Consider the following 19,019-nt stretch of genomic DNA (forward strand, 5'->3'; position numbering starts at 1 on the left):
AAGGGTCACTATGAGTAGGAATTGACTCAATAGCAACGAGTTTGTAGTAAAAGTCTGTGGCAAGAATGAATTAGGAAACTCAGAATTCTATGTGTATTTGTACAACAATTTTTGGTTTCCAGATTCAACATCTCTGGACTTAGCTCCTTTTTTGTTTGGTTTGGACTTTACCATAAATCCATATGATTGTCCTAATCAGTGAGTTTCAGTGTGGTCCTTGGGTCAGAGGCAAGGCAGTAGCTTTTAAACCCAAAGAAGCTGTGTGGCTCTGGAGTCAGAGTAGCCGTGTCTACCTTTTCTTGGCTAATGATCAGCATCTTCTTAGAGTTTTTCCTCAAAACCTAACCATGAGGCTGCTTCTCATGCTGATATAATGAATCTGTGAGCAATAAAACAGTTTTCATTAAACTTTTTCATATTTAAACCAGACAGAGAGTTTAGTGATCTCCAACTACCCAACATGAGAAAGAAAACTTATTTCTCCATTTTACAATTCTCTTTCTTGTTTCTCCTAGTTTGTTGTTATTTTTATATACTTGCCTTTATAACTCTTTGTTTCCTTATAGTCAGCTTTCTGATGTTCCAACAACCAGTTTGCTGCCACTTTGCTCCACTACGATGCCTTCCTGTTGCTATGATGCTGGAGGCTGTGTCCCCAGTATTTGAAATAAGCAGCAGGGTCACCATGGTGGACAGGTTTCAGTGGAGCTTCCATACTAAATGGACTAGGAAAAAAGGCTTCCTATCTACTTCTGAAAATTACCCAATCTAAATTTGATGGATCACAATAGATAGATAGATGGATAAATAAAGTTGCCATGAGTCGGAGCCAACTAGGTGGCAGCTAACTGTATCTCTCTATGTATCTATCTATCCATCTATCTGTCTGTCTGTCTGTCTATCTATCTCTCTATCTGTCTGTCTGTCTATCTACCTACCTACCTACCTATCATTTATTTACAACTTTCATTATTAATCTTCTTTCCTTTATGCCAACTCCAGCCTTTAATTAGTGGACAAAGCACTACAATTCCATCCAGTGTCTTTGCTTTTCCTGGATTACTTTTTCTGGAACAGAGTAAAATGATTTCTCTTTTTTGAAAAATTAAAAATAACTAGGCTCATAAAAGTTGTCACTGTAATTTTACTCAGATTTAATAAATAACTATATGTATCTAAATATGTATGCATGAGCTATTTCTAGCTATGGAAAATGTTTTTGAAGATTGGGTATGGAAGAAATGTAGGACAAGAGAGAACAGTGGCAGCAAAAATATCTTCAACAACCTCAAACAACTCTTCGCTGAGTATCTAATGCTTTCATGTGAATTTCTCTGCAATACTTCCAGATTAATGATGAGGCTGGAATAAAGAGGATGATCAAAATGCTGTTAGAGGACAGTAGAGAACTGAAAATTCTCAAATGTCATGAACTTATATTCAGTCAAGGACTCAAGAAAAATTTACCTCTTTCTAGGTCTAATTTCATGTAAGTTATCTCTTTTTCCTAAATGTGTAGAAAGATAACATCTCTTTTATGTAATTTAATTTATTCTAATTATAAACATAATACACAAATAATTAAGAAAATTTGGAAAATAACTAGAAAACATAAAAGCAAATTATATTGTGATCCATCTTATTGGTGGTAATGTTTATTACTTTGGTATTGGATTTTGTTCTGTTTTTGTATACAAATCTGATGTTATAAAAACAAGCACAGAACTGCTATAAGGTTATGTATATCATTTTTCTGTGAAATTTAATGATATGTCATGAGCATTTGTCAAAGTCAGTAACATTTTCTACAATATCTCTAAAGAGCTCTACTGGTGTAGTGTTTAAGTGTCCAGCTGCTAACTAAAAGGTCAGCAGTTTGAATCCATCCATGGGAGAAAGATGTTGCAGTCTCCTTCTGTAAAGTTTACAGCATTGAACACCATGGGGCAGTTCTACTCTGTCCTATATGGTCACTATGGGTCAGAATCAACACAACAGCAATGGGATAATATCTCTAAAATTAAAACACTTTATGAAGTCTCTAAAATATTCCATCTTAGAAATGTGATATCATTTAATTACATAATGAACTAAATATTACTGGATATTAAGTTATTTTATTTATTTATTAGTTTCCCTACCATAAGCAACAGTGCAATTGATATCCTTGATTTATTATTTTTGTGCATATATCTGACTTTTTTTTAAAGGAAACTCTTAGAATTAAAATGCCAGGCATAATTTAAAAACTATTTGCTGCATGTTGTCAAATTTCTTTCCAGAAAGATTTTACTCATTGACCTCTGTCTTCTTGCTGATAAATTAAAAATAAGAATTTGCAATCTTGTATTGGATATACTCTCATGTGAATCTGGAAATACTCTCATATATGCAGGGTTTGAATAATTCCCAATGTGTAGCTGCATCATACTACTTTCTCTGCCACTTAAAAGTTAAAGCATATTGGAACCAAACTATAAAGGCAATTTTGAACTCATTTTATGTTTAAAAAGCATAATACTTGCAAACTTTAGGACAGTGCATTTTCTATAACTGGTTACAACACCAGACTACATACTTTACCTATTGCTATAGAGTCGTCCTTCGAAACTGCTTCTCAGAAAGGGCTTTTTGAATAAATATTATGGCCATATTTCATTGAGGCATAGTGCCTAAGTCATTTGACTGCTAAACAAAAGGCTGGTGGTTCAAACCTACCAGCCTCTCCTTGGAAGGAAGATTGGGCAATCTACTTCTATAGTGATACCACCTTGGAAACTCAAGGAGGGGTCACCATGAGTCAGATCTGACTCCATGACAGTGAGTTTGGATTTTGTGTGTGTGTGTGTGTGTGTTAATCTGATAATCTCAAAAACGATTTTGCCGTAAACTTTGATTTATTGAACAAAATGATGAGTATACCAAGGGACCATGTCATGTTCCAAAATGCAGAGTGGATGTTTTCAAATGGGGTCAGAGAGATACAACGAAGCAATATTTAAGGAAATGTATCTACTTCATGGAAGGAGCTCTGGTGGTGTAGTGGTTAAAAAAGCATTTATCTGCTAACCAAAAGACTGGTGGTTTGAACCTACCAGCTACTCTGTGAGAGAAAGATGAGAAGTTCTGCTTTTGAAAAGATCTACAGCCTTGGAAAACAATTTGGCAATTCTACTCTGTCCTCAAAAGGATCACAATAAGTTGGAATCAATTTGATGATAGTGGGTTTGGTTTTGGGTTTTATCTATGTCTATATGTCTAGTTTAGAGAATTCCACCCAGGTATAATGCAGTAATGCTAAAAACTATTTTTTCAGTACTTCCATTAGCACTCCTTTGTATATTATCAGAAAGGCCACTTTGTAATTTATCACTATGAATTTTAAAAGATGTATTCAAGACCTAGTAGTAAAAATTTCTGTAGACATTTAACGAAATGATGGTTGTTGGGTATGCCTTTATTTTACAATATCACATCAGCATTAACTTTTCATTTTTCCAGGGCACCTAATAATGTATGTGATATGAACCTAGATTGATATTCATGAGAGAGAATGGAAGGCCTCTAGATAGCACTATTAAGAGTTAAGAGATGAAAACATTCCACAGAGGAAATGAAAGGTTTCTATCAAGTGGTCCATCTTTGTACAGTTATATTAGCAACAAGAATTTTAGCTGCTTCTTGTGTAGTGCTCTTTCCTGGTACTTCTTTGGGGAATAGAAGAACATCTCTCTTATCTTGTAGGAGTTTAATCTCTACTTGATAAATTATATTGAAAGCCACATCCAATATCTAAAACATAAAACATTTAAAATGCAAGATAAAATGCAGAAGATAAACACTTCAGTATTAATGTCATAGAAATTAGTGCCCTGAAGTTCAATATGTGGCAAGTGAGATATTATAGATAAAGAGATCTTCGTGGAACAGTTAGAATATGGAATCTTCTGAGAAAGGTAATACACATGTGAAAGAAAAATAGGGAAACATCTTCATGTATCTAAACAAATAAAAAACATTACATAAAAGCCTAGTGGCCAAAAGACTATAGATGTTTGGGGGCTATCATCATAAGAAATACTTGAAAAAAAGTCATAATTATTGTAGTTAAAAGACATTGTTTTGTAAACTTTACTGTGTTTGGATATAACCTGAGGAAATTCTAGAATCCAGATTTCTAGGCTAGTTCCACATAGATTCAGATGTAACGTATCTGGGATGGGATCTTGGAATATTCACGTATTGTAAACATCTTGATGATCCTACTACAAGTGATCTAGGAAATACACTTTGAGAAATATCTTGTTGAAGTGTTATTCTCCAAGCACGGAAGACACTGGAAAGATAAAAAGTAAGATTGAAGACAAATACCTGAATACTCAGTTATGTATGGATATATTTTTTCCTCATAACTAGAACTAGAGAGCACATTCATAGCAGAGATTGGATATTGTAAGTACTTTACATTTCTCACAGAGAAATGTAGCACTTACATTTCTCTCAAATAGCTGGCAAAGAATGGGCACAAAACCAATACACAGAGTGCATGACGGCAGCATCTTAACTACTATTAGTCATATAGAAATTTGTCATAATATTAAATATATTAAGAAGTCAGAAACACTAATCCTTCTAATTGAATAAGTCTATTTGTACAATGGCATAATGTTCACTTTTTAAGTAAGTTTTCTGGGATAAAATTATATGGATGATTATCCTACAACTCAATATTAGAGAGCCAAAACAGTCTAAACTTTAGATTCCTTTGCACAGCCTTAGAAATCAGGTTCCAAATTTCCTGAGATAAAGTGATGATTACATCAAAAGTTACTTCTTTCCTATCCAATCTACAATTCTCCATCCTTTGAGTGGTGCATTTAATCCACTAACATTCAGTGTAATTATTGACTAGTATGAATTGGTTGCTGCCATTTTTTATGTGCTTTTCATGGTGTCCCTGGTTTCTTTGTTCCATATTATTTTCTGTGCTGAACTCATTATGTCTATGAATTGTGTTATCATTTCCTTTGTTGCTGTTGTTTTAGTATTTGCTAAAACAGATTTACGCTTGTCCTCTTTTTTATTGTCATGTGAAGGTTTATCCTTTTTCTTTGAGGTTACCTTATGATTTATAATTTTCTTCCCAAGTTTAGAACAGTCCATTCTATCTTGCAACTCTCTTGACTTTCTCACCATTTAAAAGTTCTGTAACTAAACAGTATTTTCCCTCTTTTTGGTTTGTAATTGTCCTAATTTGCCAACTGATGTTTCTGGTTCCCTGTTTACAATCTTGTAAGCATATTTTAATTTGGATATGCCCATAACTGCGATTTCTGGGTTATGCCATCTTGTGTATTAATGGTCAGTTGTTGTTTGCTATTTTTGGTTCTCTGTTCAAAGGACTCCCTTTAATATCTCTTGTAAGGTTGGTCTGGTTTCAACAAATTCCCTTAGTTTCTGCTTATCTGGAAATCTTCTAATCTCACCATTATATTTGAGGGATAATTTTGCCAGGTATATAATTCTTGAATGAAAATTTTTCTCTTTCAGGGTTTTATATATACCATCCCATTTCCTTCTTCCTTGCATGGTTTCTGCTGAGAAATCAGAACTTACTCTTACTGGTTGTCCATGGGAGTAACTTTTTGTTTTTCCTTTGCTGCTTCAGAATTCTGTCTTTGGTTTTGATGAGTATGATGATGATATGTCTTGCTGATTTTCTTTTGGGATCTATCTATTTGGGGTTCATTGGACTTCCTGAATGGATATATTCTCATATTTCATCATATCAGGGAAGGTCTCTTCCAACAAATCTTGGATAATTTTCTCAGTGGTTTTATTTTTCTCTTTCTGTTCTGGAATTCAAATGACACATAGGTCATTCCTTTTGATGGTATCCCACATGAACCTGAGGCTTTCTTCATTTTATTTTGATCTTTTTTTGTGATTGATCCCTTTCCAAAGAAGTATTCAGGTATTTGTCTTCAATCTCATTAATTCTATCTTCCATTGCATCAATTGTACTCCTTTACCCTTTCAATGTGTTATCTATTTCTGAAAATTTATTATTAATCTTCTGGATTTCTATCTGTAGATTTTGAATCATTTCTAATTTTTCATTTATTCTGTCATTTTGTTCTTGTATTTGTCACTGGTATATTGTCATTTTAATATCCCAAATGGTCAAACTGCTTGTAAACATTCAAAATGGCTGCACCGTCTGGACAGAGCAAAGTCCACAGCTCAGCCCACCCTTCTCCTCACCTTCTCTGCTTGTTCCCCAGCCACGGTGCACAGTCCGCGCAGTCCCTGGCTGGCAGGGTGATTTTTAGGTTAATTCTTAGGTCCTACCACCAGTTGCTGATATTCAAGCTGTCTGTGCCAACAGGATCGCTGCCAGACTGCAGCCTTGTATGTCTCCTTTTTTGGTGTTTTCATGCAAATTCTTCTGCTAGTTGGAGTTTAGTCCACTTCTATATCCTTCCCTTCAAAGTTCAGTGCTCCAGGATTATCCTCTCTATCTGTGTTCATTGGTTCCCCTTTTCTTTGTTGAGGAGGGTCTGTGCAGTCTTTCTGTCTATTCCACCATCTTATAGGAACCCCCAAAGGCTACTTCTTAAAGTACACAGCCACTCATGACCATGAGAAGACTGCCTTTCCATGATGATTTTAGTGCAATTGTAACATTCGGCGGAGTGGTCAGCAACTTCTAGATTACAGCCTGCACTGTACTGGGGTTGTTCATTCTCCAATCCTTTGTCTGTATCCAGAAAAACACAAATAGCTCAAATTCTCTAAAAATATGCACTAACATAACTTGTGTTTTTTTCTGTGTGAGGAGCTCTGGTAGTATAGTGCCTAAGGCATTTGACTGCTAACCAGAAGGCTGGTGGTTCAAACCCACCAGCCACTCCTCAGAAGGAAGGTTGGGCAATATACTTCTGTAAGGATATCACCTCGGAAAACCAAGGAGAGGTCGCTATGAATGGGGTTTGACTTGATGACAGTGAGTTTGGTTTTGGTTTGGTGTGTATATGTGTGTTTATTGGGTCAAGTAGTTTGGTAGGAAATGTAAATGCAGTGACTGAATACATATGTGTGTGCTTGTGTGTGTTTGTGATCATGTGGTGTGATGCAGATTGTGATAGTTGGAGCTGTGTGTCAACTTGGCCAGACCACAATTCTGTGTGGTTTAAACAGTTGTGATGTGGGTTATTCCCATTATAGGATCAGATGTATATGGTTTGAACAGCCAATCAATTGAAAGGGAGTTTCCCTAGGGATGTGGTCTACTTCCAACAAAGTTATGGACATCCTGGGAAAAGAGACACTCTTCTGTGGATCGGGATCCTGTTGTGCTGCTTAAGACTGTCTGTGCATGAACAATCCACCATTCAGCCTGGAGATTTTGGATTAGTCATTTGTTGGAGTCAACAGCCAGTATTCTGCCTTCCAACCTCGAGCTCATCAGCCCCTGCAGCTGCATGAGTTGGGAAAAGCCTCCAGATTGGCATTTGATCCAAGAAGTTGGGACTTGCTAGCTTCTATAAGCATGTGATCCATTTTCCTAAGATAAATTTCTCTTTCTGTATATGTATATATAAGCTTTACTGGTTTTGCTTCTCTAGAGAACTCAGCCTAACACATATGGTACCAGGAGTGGTTCTAGAGAGATAAAATCATAAGGATGGGCTTCCTAAATTGATTCTCACCAAATCTGTTTTGGTTCTCCAATTTGATTAATCATAAAGGCACTGGTGCCCCTGCCTCCATTAGTAAAGAGGGCTCTGCTAATACGTGGCATGAGGTGGCAACATTAATATGCAAAATAGCACCACCAATAATAGATTAAGTACTTTTGAGGTTTTGGGTGATCACATATTTGATACTTTTCTGCAATTTTCTCAGCACGAGGAATATAAGTAAGCTGGTTAGTTGGTCTTACTTACCCTAGACAAATAGTGAAAGAGCAAGATGAGTTTAGGGCTGCTGAGTCACAGCTCAAGTGCTGCACAAAGACCTCAATGTTTCCAGTTGTGGTCTGAAAGAAAGCCTTATTTCATCTAGTAACAGAGCTGATATTGCCAAAAACCAAACCTGGAGTCTTATTGTAAAGGCAGCTGAATTACAATGCCAATTAAATTGGCAAACCAGAATAGTGTCTGAAGTTAAAGTGAGGGCTTTACTTGGGAAAAAAATGGGATCCTGAAACCTGGAATGGGGACAAATGGGCAGATAGTCAGGATGATGAGGATATGGAGCCTGTAAATTCTGTTGAATCTCTCCCATCTGAAGGGATTACTATAAAACCATTATCCCTTCCACCTCAGTTTGATGGGATTAACCCAATTGTTTCTGCTGGGTCATTGCCTGAGGTAGATGCCATGGAAGATATTGCTGAATGTTCTCAGGAACTTCCCCAACCACCCATTGTTGGTGCTAGACTTATAACTAAAGTTAAGTCCAAGCGAACCCCAAAAGGTGAAATACAAACTGTGAGTGAGGAGGTGGTATGCTACACCTGAAAAGACCTACTTGATTTTGATAACATGTACAGACACAAACCTGGAGAATATGTATGGGAATGGCTACGGATGGTGTGGGATAATGGTGCAAGGAATGTAACATTGGATCAGTCTGAGTTTATAGATTTAGGCCCACTAAGTATGGATTCTTCAGTCAATGTTTCAGCTCGAGAGGTTATGAAAGGATCTAATAGTTTATTTGGTTGGCTACTGAAGCATGGATTATGCGGTGGCCTACCTTAAGTCAAATTGAAGTACCAGATCTGCCTTGGTATAATGTAGAAGAAGGTATCCAGAGGCTTAAGGAAATTGGCAGGTTAGAATGGATTTATCAGATTAGACCCCTAGAGTCAGAAATGGAGAGTCCAGAAAACACACTTTTCACCAGTACGGTGAGGAATAAATTTGTGAAGGGAGCTCCAGCATCCTTGAAGACTGCTGTGATTGTTATTTTATGTAAGACAGTTTGATAGTGGGAACTGCCCTAATTGAACTAAGACAGTTAACTATGATAGGGCTGATTGGACCCCATGGTAGTAGGGGCCAAGTAGCAGCAGTTAATCAACAAAGACAAGGTAGGCATGGTTACCATAATGTATGGCAGAGTCAAAACAATAATCAGAATACTCTGATTTGTGTGGAATTATGGCATTGGCTACTTAGGCATGGTGCTCTTAGGACTGAAATACATGGCAAACCTACTAAATATTTACTTGATCTGTATAGACAGAATTATAAGTCACATGATCAGCAGCCTAGATTGAATCTCCAGAATACAGAGTCATGACCTCTCAATCAATTCCCAGACTTGAGTCAGTTTACAGACCCACAACCCCTTGAATGAAGGGGAGGCCAGGTCCCCTTGAGGAAGGATCCCACTACATTACCAAAAATTTATAATGCCAATCTTTGTCTCAGCCTTCCCCTAAGGGATCTGAGGCCTTTTATGAGAGTGACAGTTCACTGGGGAAAAGGAAATAATCAGGCTTTTCTGGGATTACTGGACACTGGCTCTGAACTGACACTAATTCCAGGAGACTGAAAGCATCATTGTGGCCCACCAGTCAGAGTGGGGGCATATGCAGGCAAGTTATTAATGGAGTCTTAGCTCAAGTGCATCTCATGGTGGGTCCAGTGGGTCCCAAAACCCATCTGGTAGTGATTTCCCCAGTCCCAGAATGCATAATTGGAATAGATATGCTGAGCAATTGGCAGAATTTCCACATTGGGTCCTTGACATGTGGAGTAAGGGTTATTATGGTAGGAAAAGCCAAGTGGAAGCCATTAGAACTTCTTCTACCTACAAAAATAGTAAACCAAAAGCAATACCACATCCCTGGAGGGGTTGCAGAGATTATTGCCACCATCAAGGACTTGAAGGATGCAGAGGTGGTAATTCCCACCACATCCCCCATTTAATTTGCCTATTTGGCCTGTGCAAAAAATGGATGAATCTTGGAGAATGACAGTAGACTATTATAAACTTAATCAGATGGTGACTCCAATTGCAGCTGCTGTTCCTGATATGGTTTCATTGCTTGAGCACATTAGTACATCTCCTGGGACTTGGCATGCAGCTATTCATCTGGCCAATGCCTTTTTTTTCGATACCAATTTGAAAGGACCATCAGAAGCAGTTTGCCTTCAGCTGGCAGAAGCAGTTTGCCTTCAGCAAGGCCAATGATATACTTTCACAGTGCTTCCTCAGGGGTATATCAACTCCCCAGCACTACTATGTCATAATTTAGTCCGTAGGGATCTTGATCACCTTTCCTTTCCACAAGACATCACAATGGTCCATTGTATTGATGACATTATGCTGATTGGACCTAGTAAGGAAGAAGTGTTGATGACTCTAGACTTATTGGTGAGAAATGTGAGTGCTGGAGGGTAGGAAATCAACCCAACAAAAATTCAGGCACCTTTCACCTCAGTGAAATTTCTAGGGGTCCAATGGTATGGGGCATGTTGAGCATTCCTACTAAAATGAAGGATAAGTTATTGTATCTGGCTTCCCCCACAACTACGAAGGAGGCACAACATCTGCTGGGCCTCTTTGGATTTTGGAGGCAACATATCCCTCATTTGAGTGAGTTTCTTTGGCCTTTTTATCAAGTGACTTGGAAAGCTGTTAGTTTTGAGTGGGACCCTTAACAACAGAAGGCTCTGCAACAGGTCCAGGCTGTCGTGCAAGCTGCTCTGTCACTTGAGCCATATAATCCAGCTGATCCAATGGTGCTTGAAGTGCCTGTAGTGGATAGAGATGTTCTGAAGTCTTCGACAGATCCGCATTGGTAAATCTCAATGCAGACTCTTGGGAATTTGGAGAAAAGCCCTGCTACCCTTTGCAGATAATTACTCCTTTTTTGAGAAACAGCTTTTTGGGTTGTTACTGGGCTTTAGTAGAGACTGAATGCCTAGCCATGGGCCACCAAGTCACCATGAAACCTGAGATTCCCATCATGAACTGAGTTGTCTGACCCACAGAGCCATAAAGTTGGATGTACAGAGCAGCGGTCCATCATTAAATGGAAGTGGTATATCAGAGATTGGGCTCAAGCAGTACCTGAAGGCACAATACTGATTGCATTGAACTGGAAGTTAAGAATACCACCAGGCCATTTTGGCTTCCTCATGCCTCTGGATCACAGGCAAAGAAGGGCATTACTGTACTATCTGCTTACCAATGGGAAATTGGATTGAAATTACATAATGGAGGTAAAGAATATATCTGGAATACAGGAGATTCTTTAGGACATCTCTTAGTATTACCATGTCCTGTGATTAAAGTCAATGGAAAATTATGGCCACCCAATTCCGATATGACTACTAATGGCCCAGACCCTCCATGAATGACGGTTTGGGTCACCCCACCAGAAAACAACCATGACCAGCTGAGGTGCTTGCTGAGTGCAAGGGAAATACGGAACAGGTGTTGGAAGAAGGTAATTCTGAATATCAGCTATGACCACATGACCAGCTGCAGAAACGAGGATTGTGACTGTTATATTTATTCATTGCATATGTGCATCAAATATTATTGTTTCTCTCTGTTATTAATTCTATCTGTGAAATGTAAATAAGGTTAATGTGTTTTGGTTGTATCCGTGTTAGTACATCATGTTAGGTGCAAATTTGACTTTATAATTGTCTTTATTTGGAGATCAATTATGGTTAAGAAGATGTGTACAACTGCGAAGTTGACAAGGGATGTAGTGTGATAGTTGAAGCTGTGTGTCAACTTGGCTGGATCACAATTTTGTGTGGTTTAAGCAGCTGTGATGTGGGTTATTCCCATGATGGGATCAGATGCATATGTTTTGAGCAGCAAATCCATTGAAAGGGAGTTTCCCTAGGGGTGTGACCTGCTTCCAATATATTTATGGACATCCTGGGAAAAGAGACACTCTTCTGTGGATTGGGATCCTGTTGGGCTGCCTACAACTGTCGGTGAGTGAACAATCCACCATTCAGTTTGGAGATTTTGGATTCATCATTCGTTGGAGTCAACAGCTAGTATTCAGCCTTTCAACCTTGAACTTGTCAGCCCCTGCAGCTCTGAGTCGGGAAAAGCCTCCAGCTTGACGTTTGATCCAAGAAGTTGGGACTTGCCAGCTTCTGTAAGTGTGAGAGGCATTTTCCTAAGATAAATTTCTCTTTCTGTATATGTATATATAAGTTTTACTGGTTTTGCTTCTCTAGAGAACCCAGCCTAACACAGGGATATTGTTGTTGTTGTTGTTGTTATGTGCCGTTGAGTCAGACACGACTCATAGCGACCCCTCCTTGGGTTTCCGAGGCAGTATCACTATGGAAGTAGATTACCCCATCTTCCTTCCAAGACAGGGATATTATGGAGTATTTATAAAGGATCCTTACTTATTTCTATGGCTGCTACTGGATAATGTAACTATTTTAGTGAAAATATGTTATATAAGATTGTATATGACCTTAATATTTGTCATTGTCTGAGAAACAAACACAGAACACAGTTAGTTAATTTTCTTAGGATTTAGCTGTACTCCAGTAGGGTAGACTTATTTTAATATGTGATACAAAGGACAAGAAATTATAGGAACCCAGTTCTTATCTTCAGTTTTGCTAAAAAGCAGTGTGACCCTGGGTAAATTACTTCAAGTTAATCTTTTTTGATCTATATATAAAAAAAGAAAATTGAATCCTTATTTTCCTCAAATAGTTGTTATGAAGCTGTTACACCAACAGCTCAGCAAAATTTTTAGAATAAGAATTTAGAGAAGATAATGTCTCTCTTGTGGAAATGAATAAAAGGTAATTTAAAAATAAATGTCAATCATGTCAATTTTTAGTATGTAATACTAGTATATAATGGTAGCTGCTCATGAGGACTAGTCTATTAGGAACAGGTTGAATTGAATAATCTTCTTAATGTAGGTAAAATATAAAGAAGAAGAAGCAGTCATTAAAAATATTAAATGACTCAGTAAATGCCTTAGAACATAGGTATGATACATTCAAAATTAACAAAGTCATCATAAAATCAACAAGTTAACACTTACTCTTCAAAAAGCTGTTTTCTTTCCAGTTCCTTAATAATGTTTTTTCTTTCCAAAATACTAATTCAGTCATTCTGAACTGAAAATAGATTAGTATGAACTAATCTATAATCTGTGTTTGAAATATGATGGATTAGTGCAATAATAGCTTACCTCTCCATGCCTCACAACATTGTTGAGAATATTTAATGAAATTAGAATATCGAGTGACTATATAATAATCAAAAATACTAGTAATTGACATATTTATAATTCTTGATGATCATTATAATAGTAAGTCAAATAATAGTAATAGTCATACTTATAGTTGTATAAAAGCAAGAATACTTGCAATGGGAGAAGGTTGGCTCTAAGTCCTCAGTCTGCCACTTATTAACATGTCACTGCTACTCAGACGTGTGATTTGCTCAATTCAAAAAAAGGAAGATGAGGGTAATACAATTATTTGATCTCACAGGGTAGTTGTGAGAATCAAATACCAAAAGCTCTTGAAATGATAAAGGTCTTTACAAATGCTGACTATTATTACCATATAATAAATTAAACACTAGGAAAGGCTTTGTCTTTCTCCATCTTTATGTTCTTGGGTTCATCTAGCTTGATGTTGTCCCTAGGAAGGGCTCCAATATTTTTTGTTTCTGAATTTTTTCATAGCTTTGGTGGCTTTCAAGTCCAACTAATCTAATTTTGGCATTTTATGTATGAGTAAACAGCCAAAGTAGAGATGTCAAAACTTTTTCTAAGGTGTCATAGCTTGTTGGTGATAGGGCAGGACTTTACTCTTGCTTGACTGACTTTTATTAGAGTCATCAAATTACTCCTTCAGAGTTATATAATTCATTTCTTTAATGTAAAATAACCCCTTACCCCTCCCCCCAAAAAAATGCATGCAGGATGTTAGAAAATGTTCTCTGTAAAAGTGTTCCAGATATTGATACATTTGTGAAATTCTAGGTTAAAAAAATAATAAAATAAAAAATTTGAGCACATTCCAGAATCCAAAGAACAAAGAAGACTATATTCTCAACATTGATTGTATTCTTTTCTGGAATATAAGAAGTATCCCTCTGTCCCAACTGGGACTGTTTTCATGGTTAATTTCCAAGTAGTACTTGGGAGAAGACAGTACAGTGGATTTGCAGACAGAAAGAAGATTCATGACTGTTTGAATATCCCTTTGTCCCTTCTCTCACCCTGACACATACATGCACACATATTTATTATATGTGTGTTTCTTTGGTTCAATTATATTTCTTCTCTGGACTTTAGATTCTCAATATATTGAACAGAGTTTAAGAAAAATGACCTCTATCTCACAGACTTCTTGTGAAAACGATTGAGATTCTGAAGCTATGCTATTTTAAAATTATTGTATAAGTAAAAGTTGTAAATACTGGTTTTTTTTCTGACAATAGAACATATCTCTTTTTAGACGCACCTCCCCAGCTTTCTATGGACTAACAGACATATGCCATATTTTATTGCCCGATGCAGTATCACACCATTGAGATTAAAGAGAAAGCTCACCTTTTTTACTGTGTTATATATAAATACCCCAGCCACTAACTCCCAATTCTAAATATTCAATAAATACATTTTAAATGAATGAACTTTAAATACTGAAAACAAAGCAAACAGACCTAGTAGACAAAATATATTTTGGAACGTTTTTTGTTCCTTGAAAAGTTCAACTGAAGGACACATTCTACACCAGTGCCATCCTGAAAAATGATACTATTAGGTAACAAATTGTATGATGATTTCAACCTCATATTTTGACAGATCAAATTCATGTATAAATTGATAAAGCACAAACACTCCCTATGGCAGAAAACACACAAAAGCTGTATACTATATTATTTGGTCATTCATTAAATCATATTTATTATATGTAGATCATGCACAAAGTACATGCAATTATGAAATGACAACTACATTCAACAGACATAACAAAATATAAGAGAAATCATAGGCATGTGTAATTACTATCAAATTTAGATTATGAACATTTTATATATAGAACAGACATTGTGTAGTAGTTTAACAAAAGGAATTATTTTATTCAGTGAGAAAACCATAGTCATTTGGACAGAAGATGGCAGTTGCCCTCAATAGAAGGTTAATAAATAGAGGCAGGGGAAAATAATTATTGAAAATAATAATATAAACAGAGGTCAGAAAGCTTAAGTCATATTTGTAGAGTATGTGTAACCTACATAAGTCTGGCAAAATTATGGAAAAGTCAGAGAGTTTAGATACTAGAGCATTGGGTTTATAACACAGGACACTCAAAGTTATAGAAATTGTGAATCAAGGTGGGGAAAAGTCAGACTTGCACTTCAGAAGTTTTGTTTTGATGTCCATAAGCACAAAGCTTGTTATAGAAAAGCTTAAGAAATAATTCAGGATTCTATACAGTTTCCTGAACTAGGAGGTAGAAATAGTCCTTCAGTGACTTAAGTGACTTTTAGTCCTTCAATGCTTAATTTCAGTGAGATAAGATATATTTTTCAGAACCTGTTGGGTACTGGGGCAATAGTGATTGACAAAGAAGTAAGACATAGAAGAAAAATATTAAAATAATACAAAAATACTTGTAATAAATGCTAATGAAAGTTTGAGATGATCATGTATATCATTAACAAAAATGGGTATGCCAGGAAGAGAAGGCATTTTTAGGAAGTTCTCATTAAATTGGTTAAATTTGAGACAGTTCCAGAAGATTGAGGTACAAGAGTCAACCAGGCTGTTGAGAGTGTTCACATGCATTCCTGGGGAAGAATTTGTAGCTAAGGTATAGATGGGTAGGTCTGCTACATAAGGATACCTGTTGAATCTAATGAAATTGAATCTAATGAAATGGATGCATTTACGGTGACAGAGATGACTGGAAGACCAAAAAAGGTGAAAAGAACATAGGCATTAAACCAGGAATGGACTGGCAAATGTTTCATTAAAAATTTCTTGGTGCAGTTCAACTCTATTGTGGAAAGCTTTGTAGATTTATAAAGAATTGAATTTTCCACATCTACGAAATTGTAAAGGATCTCTGGGGATACAGTAGTTAAAGCATTTGGCTGCTAACCAAAAAAGTCAGTGGTTTGAATCCACCAGCTGCTCTATGGGAGAAAATGTGGTAGTGTGCTTCCATAAAGATTTATTTACGTCCTTGGAAACCCTATGTGACAATCCCACTGTGCCCTAAAGTGTTGCTATGAGAATCAACTCGTTGGCAGTGGGCTTTATTTTTTTATGCAAGTTTAAGGTTTAGCACATAGTAAGACATGATTTAAGGGGAAAAAAAATAACAGGAGTCTCTTTTTTTATAGTTGAAAGAATATTCAGAAAAGGATTTCTTATCTAGCTGAATAAACAAGTACCTACACTGTAAAGCAACTTACACAAAAACATCTATAAACAACAAATCAGCAATTGGTTCAGGGTCCAATAACTTCTTTTCTTTCAAAACATCTTACGATAAAGATATCTGAATAAAGTTCTTTTAGAAAAATCATCTTGTTGCCAAAGGAAACATTATTTAGACAAGTATTCTTCATTGGACAAAGATCAATCACCAGTACCATCCAGAGCTATAAAGGCTTTGCTTAATTTTTTAATGCTCATATCATACTATATTTGGGGAAAGATACCTCAATCATAATACAGTTTTCCTATAGAGTGACATTTAAAATTTTATTTATTACACTAACACATTCTACAAAGCATAATTGATTCTTTATCAACATCTTAGAGCTGTTCATTATGAGACAACCTTCAGAATTTTTGATGAATACAAAATATTAGCATATAGCCTTGTTTGATCTAAAGTGCAGCTTAAGATGAAGAATGTGAAATCCTAGATAACTAACATTTATAGATACCAACAGTAAAAGTCTTCAAATTGATTTTTATTAATACTGTAAGCTAATAGAAAATCTAAGTCAGTGTGAAAAGTAAAATAAACAATAGGGATATTCTCCTATTTTTAATGAGAACATAAAATGCATAACATTTTTCATATTTATTAATAAAAATAAATAGAGATAGAATAATTGAAGATGACATAACTTTTACTCTGAAGTCCATGGATAAGATCTATGGTTTTTCAGTCATCTTCAACCAAACTATGCCTTGATAAATTTGAGGAACAAGGTCTACTTGACTTTTAATATTTTTCTGAGTTCATTGGAATTTTTTTTCTGTCATTTCAGCCTATAAACAAAAACACAGCTCTATTCTTTTTGAAAAAAAATCTATAAATTAAAAAAATAATAATAATAAAAAATAAACACTAAAGAAACTAGAATTAGTATCAACTCTACCACCACAAAGTAGATGGCATCAACATTTATTTTCCACAATTCTGACACTGAAAAAATGCAGATATGAAGTAAAATACTTGAAATATCTCTCTAAAGTTTAGCTTACCACCAGGGACAGAATTGGACTGCTGAAGTTCCAAATGGCTGGAATCACTGGAGAGTTCAGTCAAACAGGTCAAAGTAAAATCTGAGTTGGAAACATGTTCGTGTCTGGAGCATTCAGGAAAAAGATTATCCAGTTCAAATATCATAGCTGACATTGCAAAATTCTCAAAGAGTTAAGAAAGGCAAAGTTAACTTCATTGACATTTCAAAGAACATAGGAAAGAAAACAAAAATCACTGTATTGTAATCAAGAATAACTCCAGGCTCCCTGGTAAAGATTTTCACTCAAAAATTCCAAATGAAATAAAAAACAGAGAACTGCCTCTTCAAGAAGTTGTCTGTACTCATACTTTTCCTAAAAAATTAACTTCAATAGGATGTTTGGATGAATTTGAAAGTTGATTTTCTTGAAGATTCCTTGCTGTCATTCAATGTTAGTAGCACTAACTCCATTTCAGAGAGGCTGCAATGGAAATTAACATGGACTGAGTGAAGATATAGTCAGGACTACAGAGAAATGCTTTTAGTAACTTGGTAATAGAAGTTCTCACATTTCTGTATACAAGAGATCAACTGGGTGGGGCTAAGAACTGTCAAGCAATGCAACTTTATTACACTGGGCAGCTCATGAGAAGCATGTTAATTTGGGAGGAAGTCTAAATGATATTTTCTGGGTCAGGATTGTCAGATGACTGTCCTACTCTTCTTTTGAAAGATGACTATGATTATAGAGACTAAGAGATGATTTTTTTTTTTTTTGATAGTGTTCAAATAAAATGCATGACTTGAGAAACACAAATGATTAGGTTTCACAATAAGAAAGCGAAATGATAAAAAGGTAGGAGTTGAGAGGGATGGTATTGGTATAATAGATGAGAGGTAACACATAGGTTACTTATGAGTTGGTAGACAGAGGGCTGTGTTGGTCACATCAGTAAATTTAACTTAGGATCTCATCCTTATTAACAGTCTTCCTTTTACTAATGAATCTAATAAAGGGCTCTAGGAGATGTCTCTCGATGGCTTGTGAAAGAGCAATTCAGCAAAATATATCCTTCAGTTTATGTAGCCAAACAAGATGATTTCAGATCAGTTTTCTGTTGGCCTGTTTTAATTCATTAATGTATATATTCAAGTAAGCATTTATTGAGTCTTTACTAGGTATTAAATTAGGCATTGAAATATCTAGGCAAGGTCACTGCAAAGGATGTGGGCTGAGTCTGGCCTCAGGGGAAAGAGAGCAGTGAATAATTAGGAAGTTTTATTATGATGTCAGGAGATGTGTCACACATGAGGAATAGCATATTTAAAGAAATTTTTAATTTCTTTGTTCAGCACTTTTTAAGGGAATAAATGGAGTTTGCAAATCAGTTGATATAAAATGTTCTAGACAAAAAGTGATATGTCTTTTATTCATAATCAGTTGTTATCATTAAATAAACAAGTAAAGAATTTGTGCTCTCTGCTCCATACATTTTATAAACTCTAACTCAGGCAGAGGAATGATTTTCATCCCAACAGAATGAGCAAGA

At 36.0% G+C, this 19,019-nt stretch overlaps 1 protein-coding gene across 1 annotated transcript in view; it reads right to left on the bottom strand.

Annotated features, from left to right (window-relative positions):
* Nucleotides 1-17,642, bottom strand: part of ANO3 (anoctamin 3) — a 629,748-nt gene extending 612,106 nt beyond the window's left edge. Inside the window, exon 1 of the mRNA XM_007951966.2 lies at nt 17,489-17,642. Within this exon, the coding sequence (XP_007950157.2) occupies nt 17,489-17,642 (154 nt within the window). The remainder of the gene's footprint in view (nt 1-17,488) is intronic.
* Nucleotides 17,643-19,019: the final 1,377 nt, after the last annotated feature.

Source organism: Orycteropus afer, unplaced genomic scaffold (assembly GCF_000298275.1).
Source record: "Orycteropus afer afer isolate SDZICR_OR568_19922 unplaced genomic scaffold, OryAfe1.0 scaffold00321, whole genome shotgun sequence".
NCBI lineage: Eukaryota > Metazoa > Chordata > Mammalia > Tubulidentata > Orycteropodidae > Orycteropus > Orycteropus afer.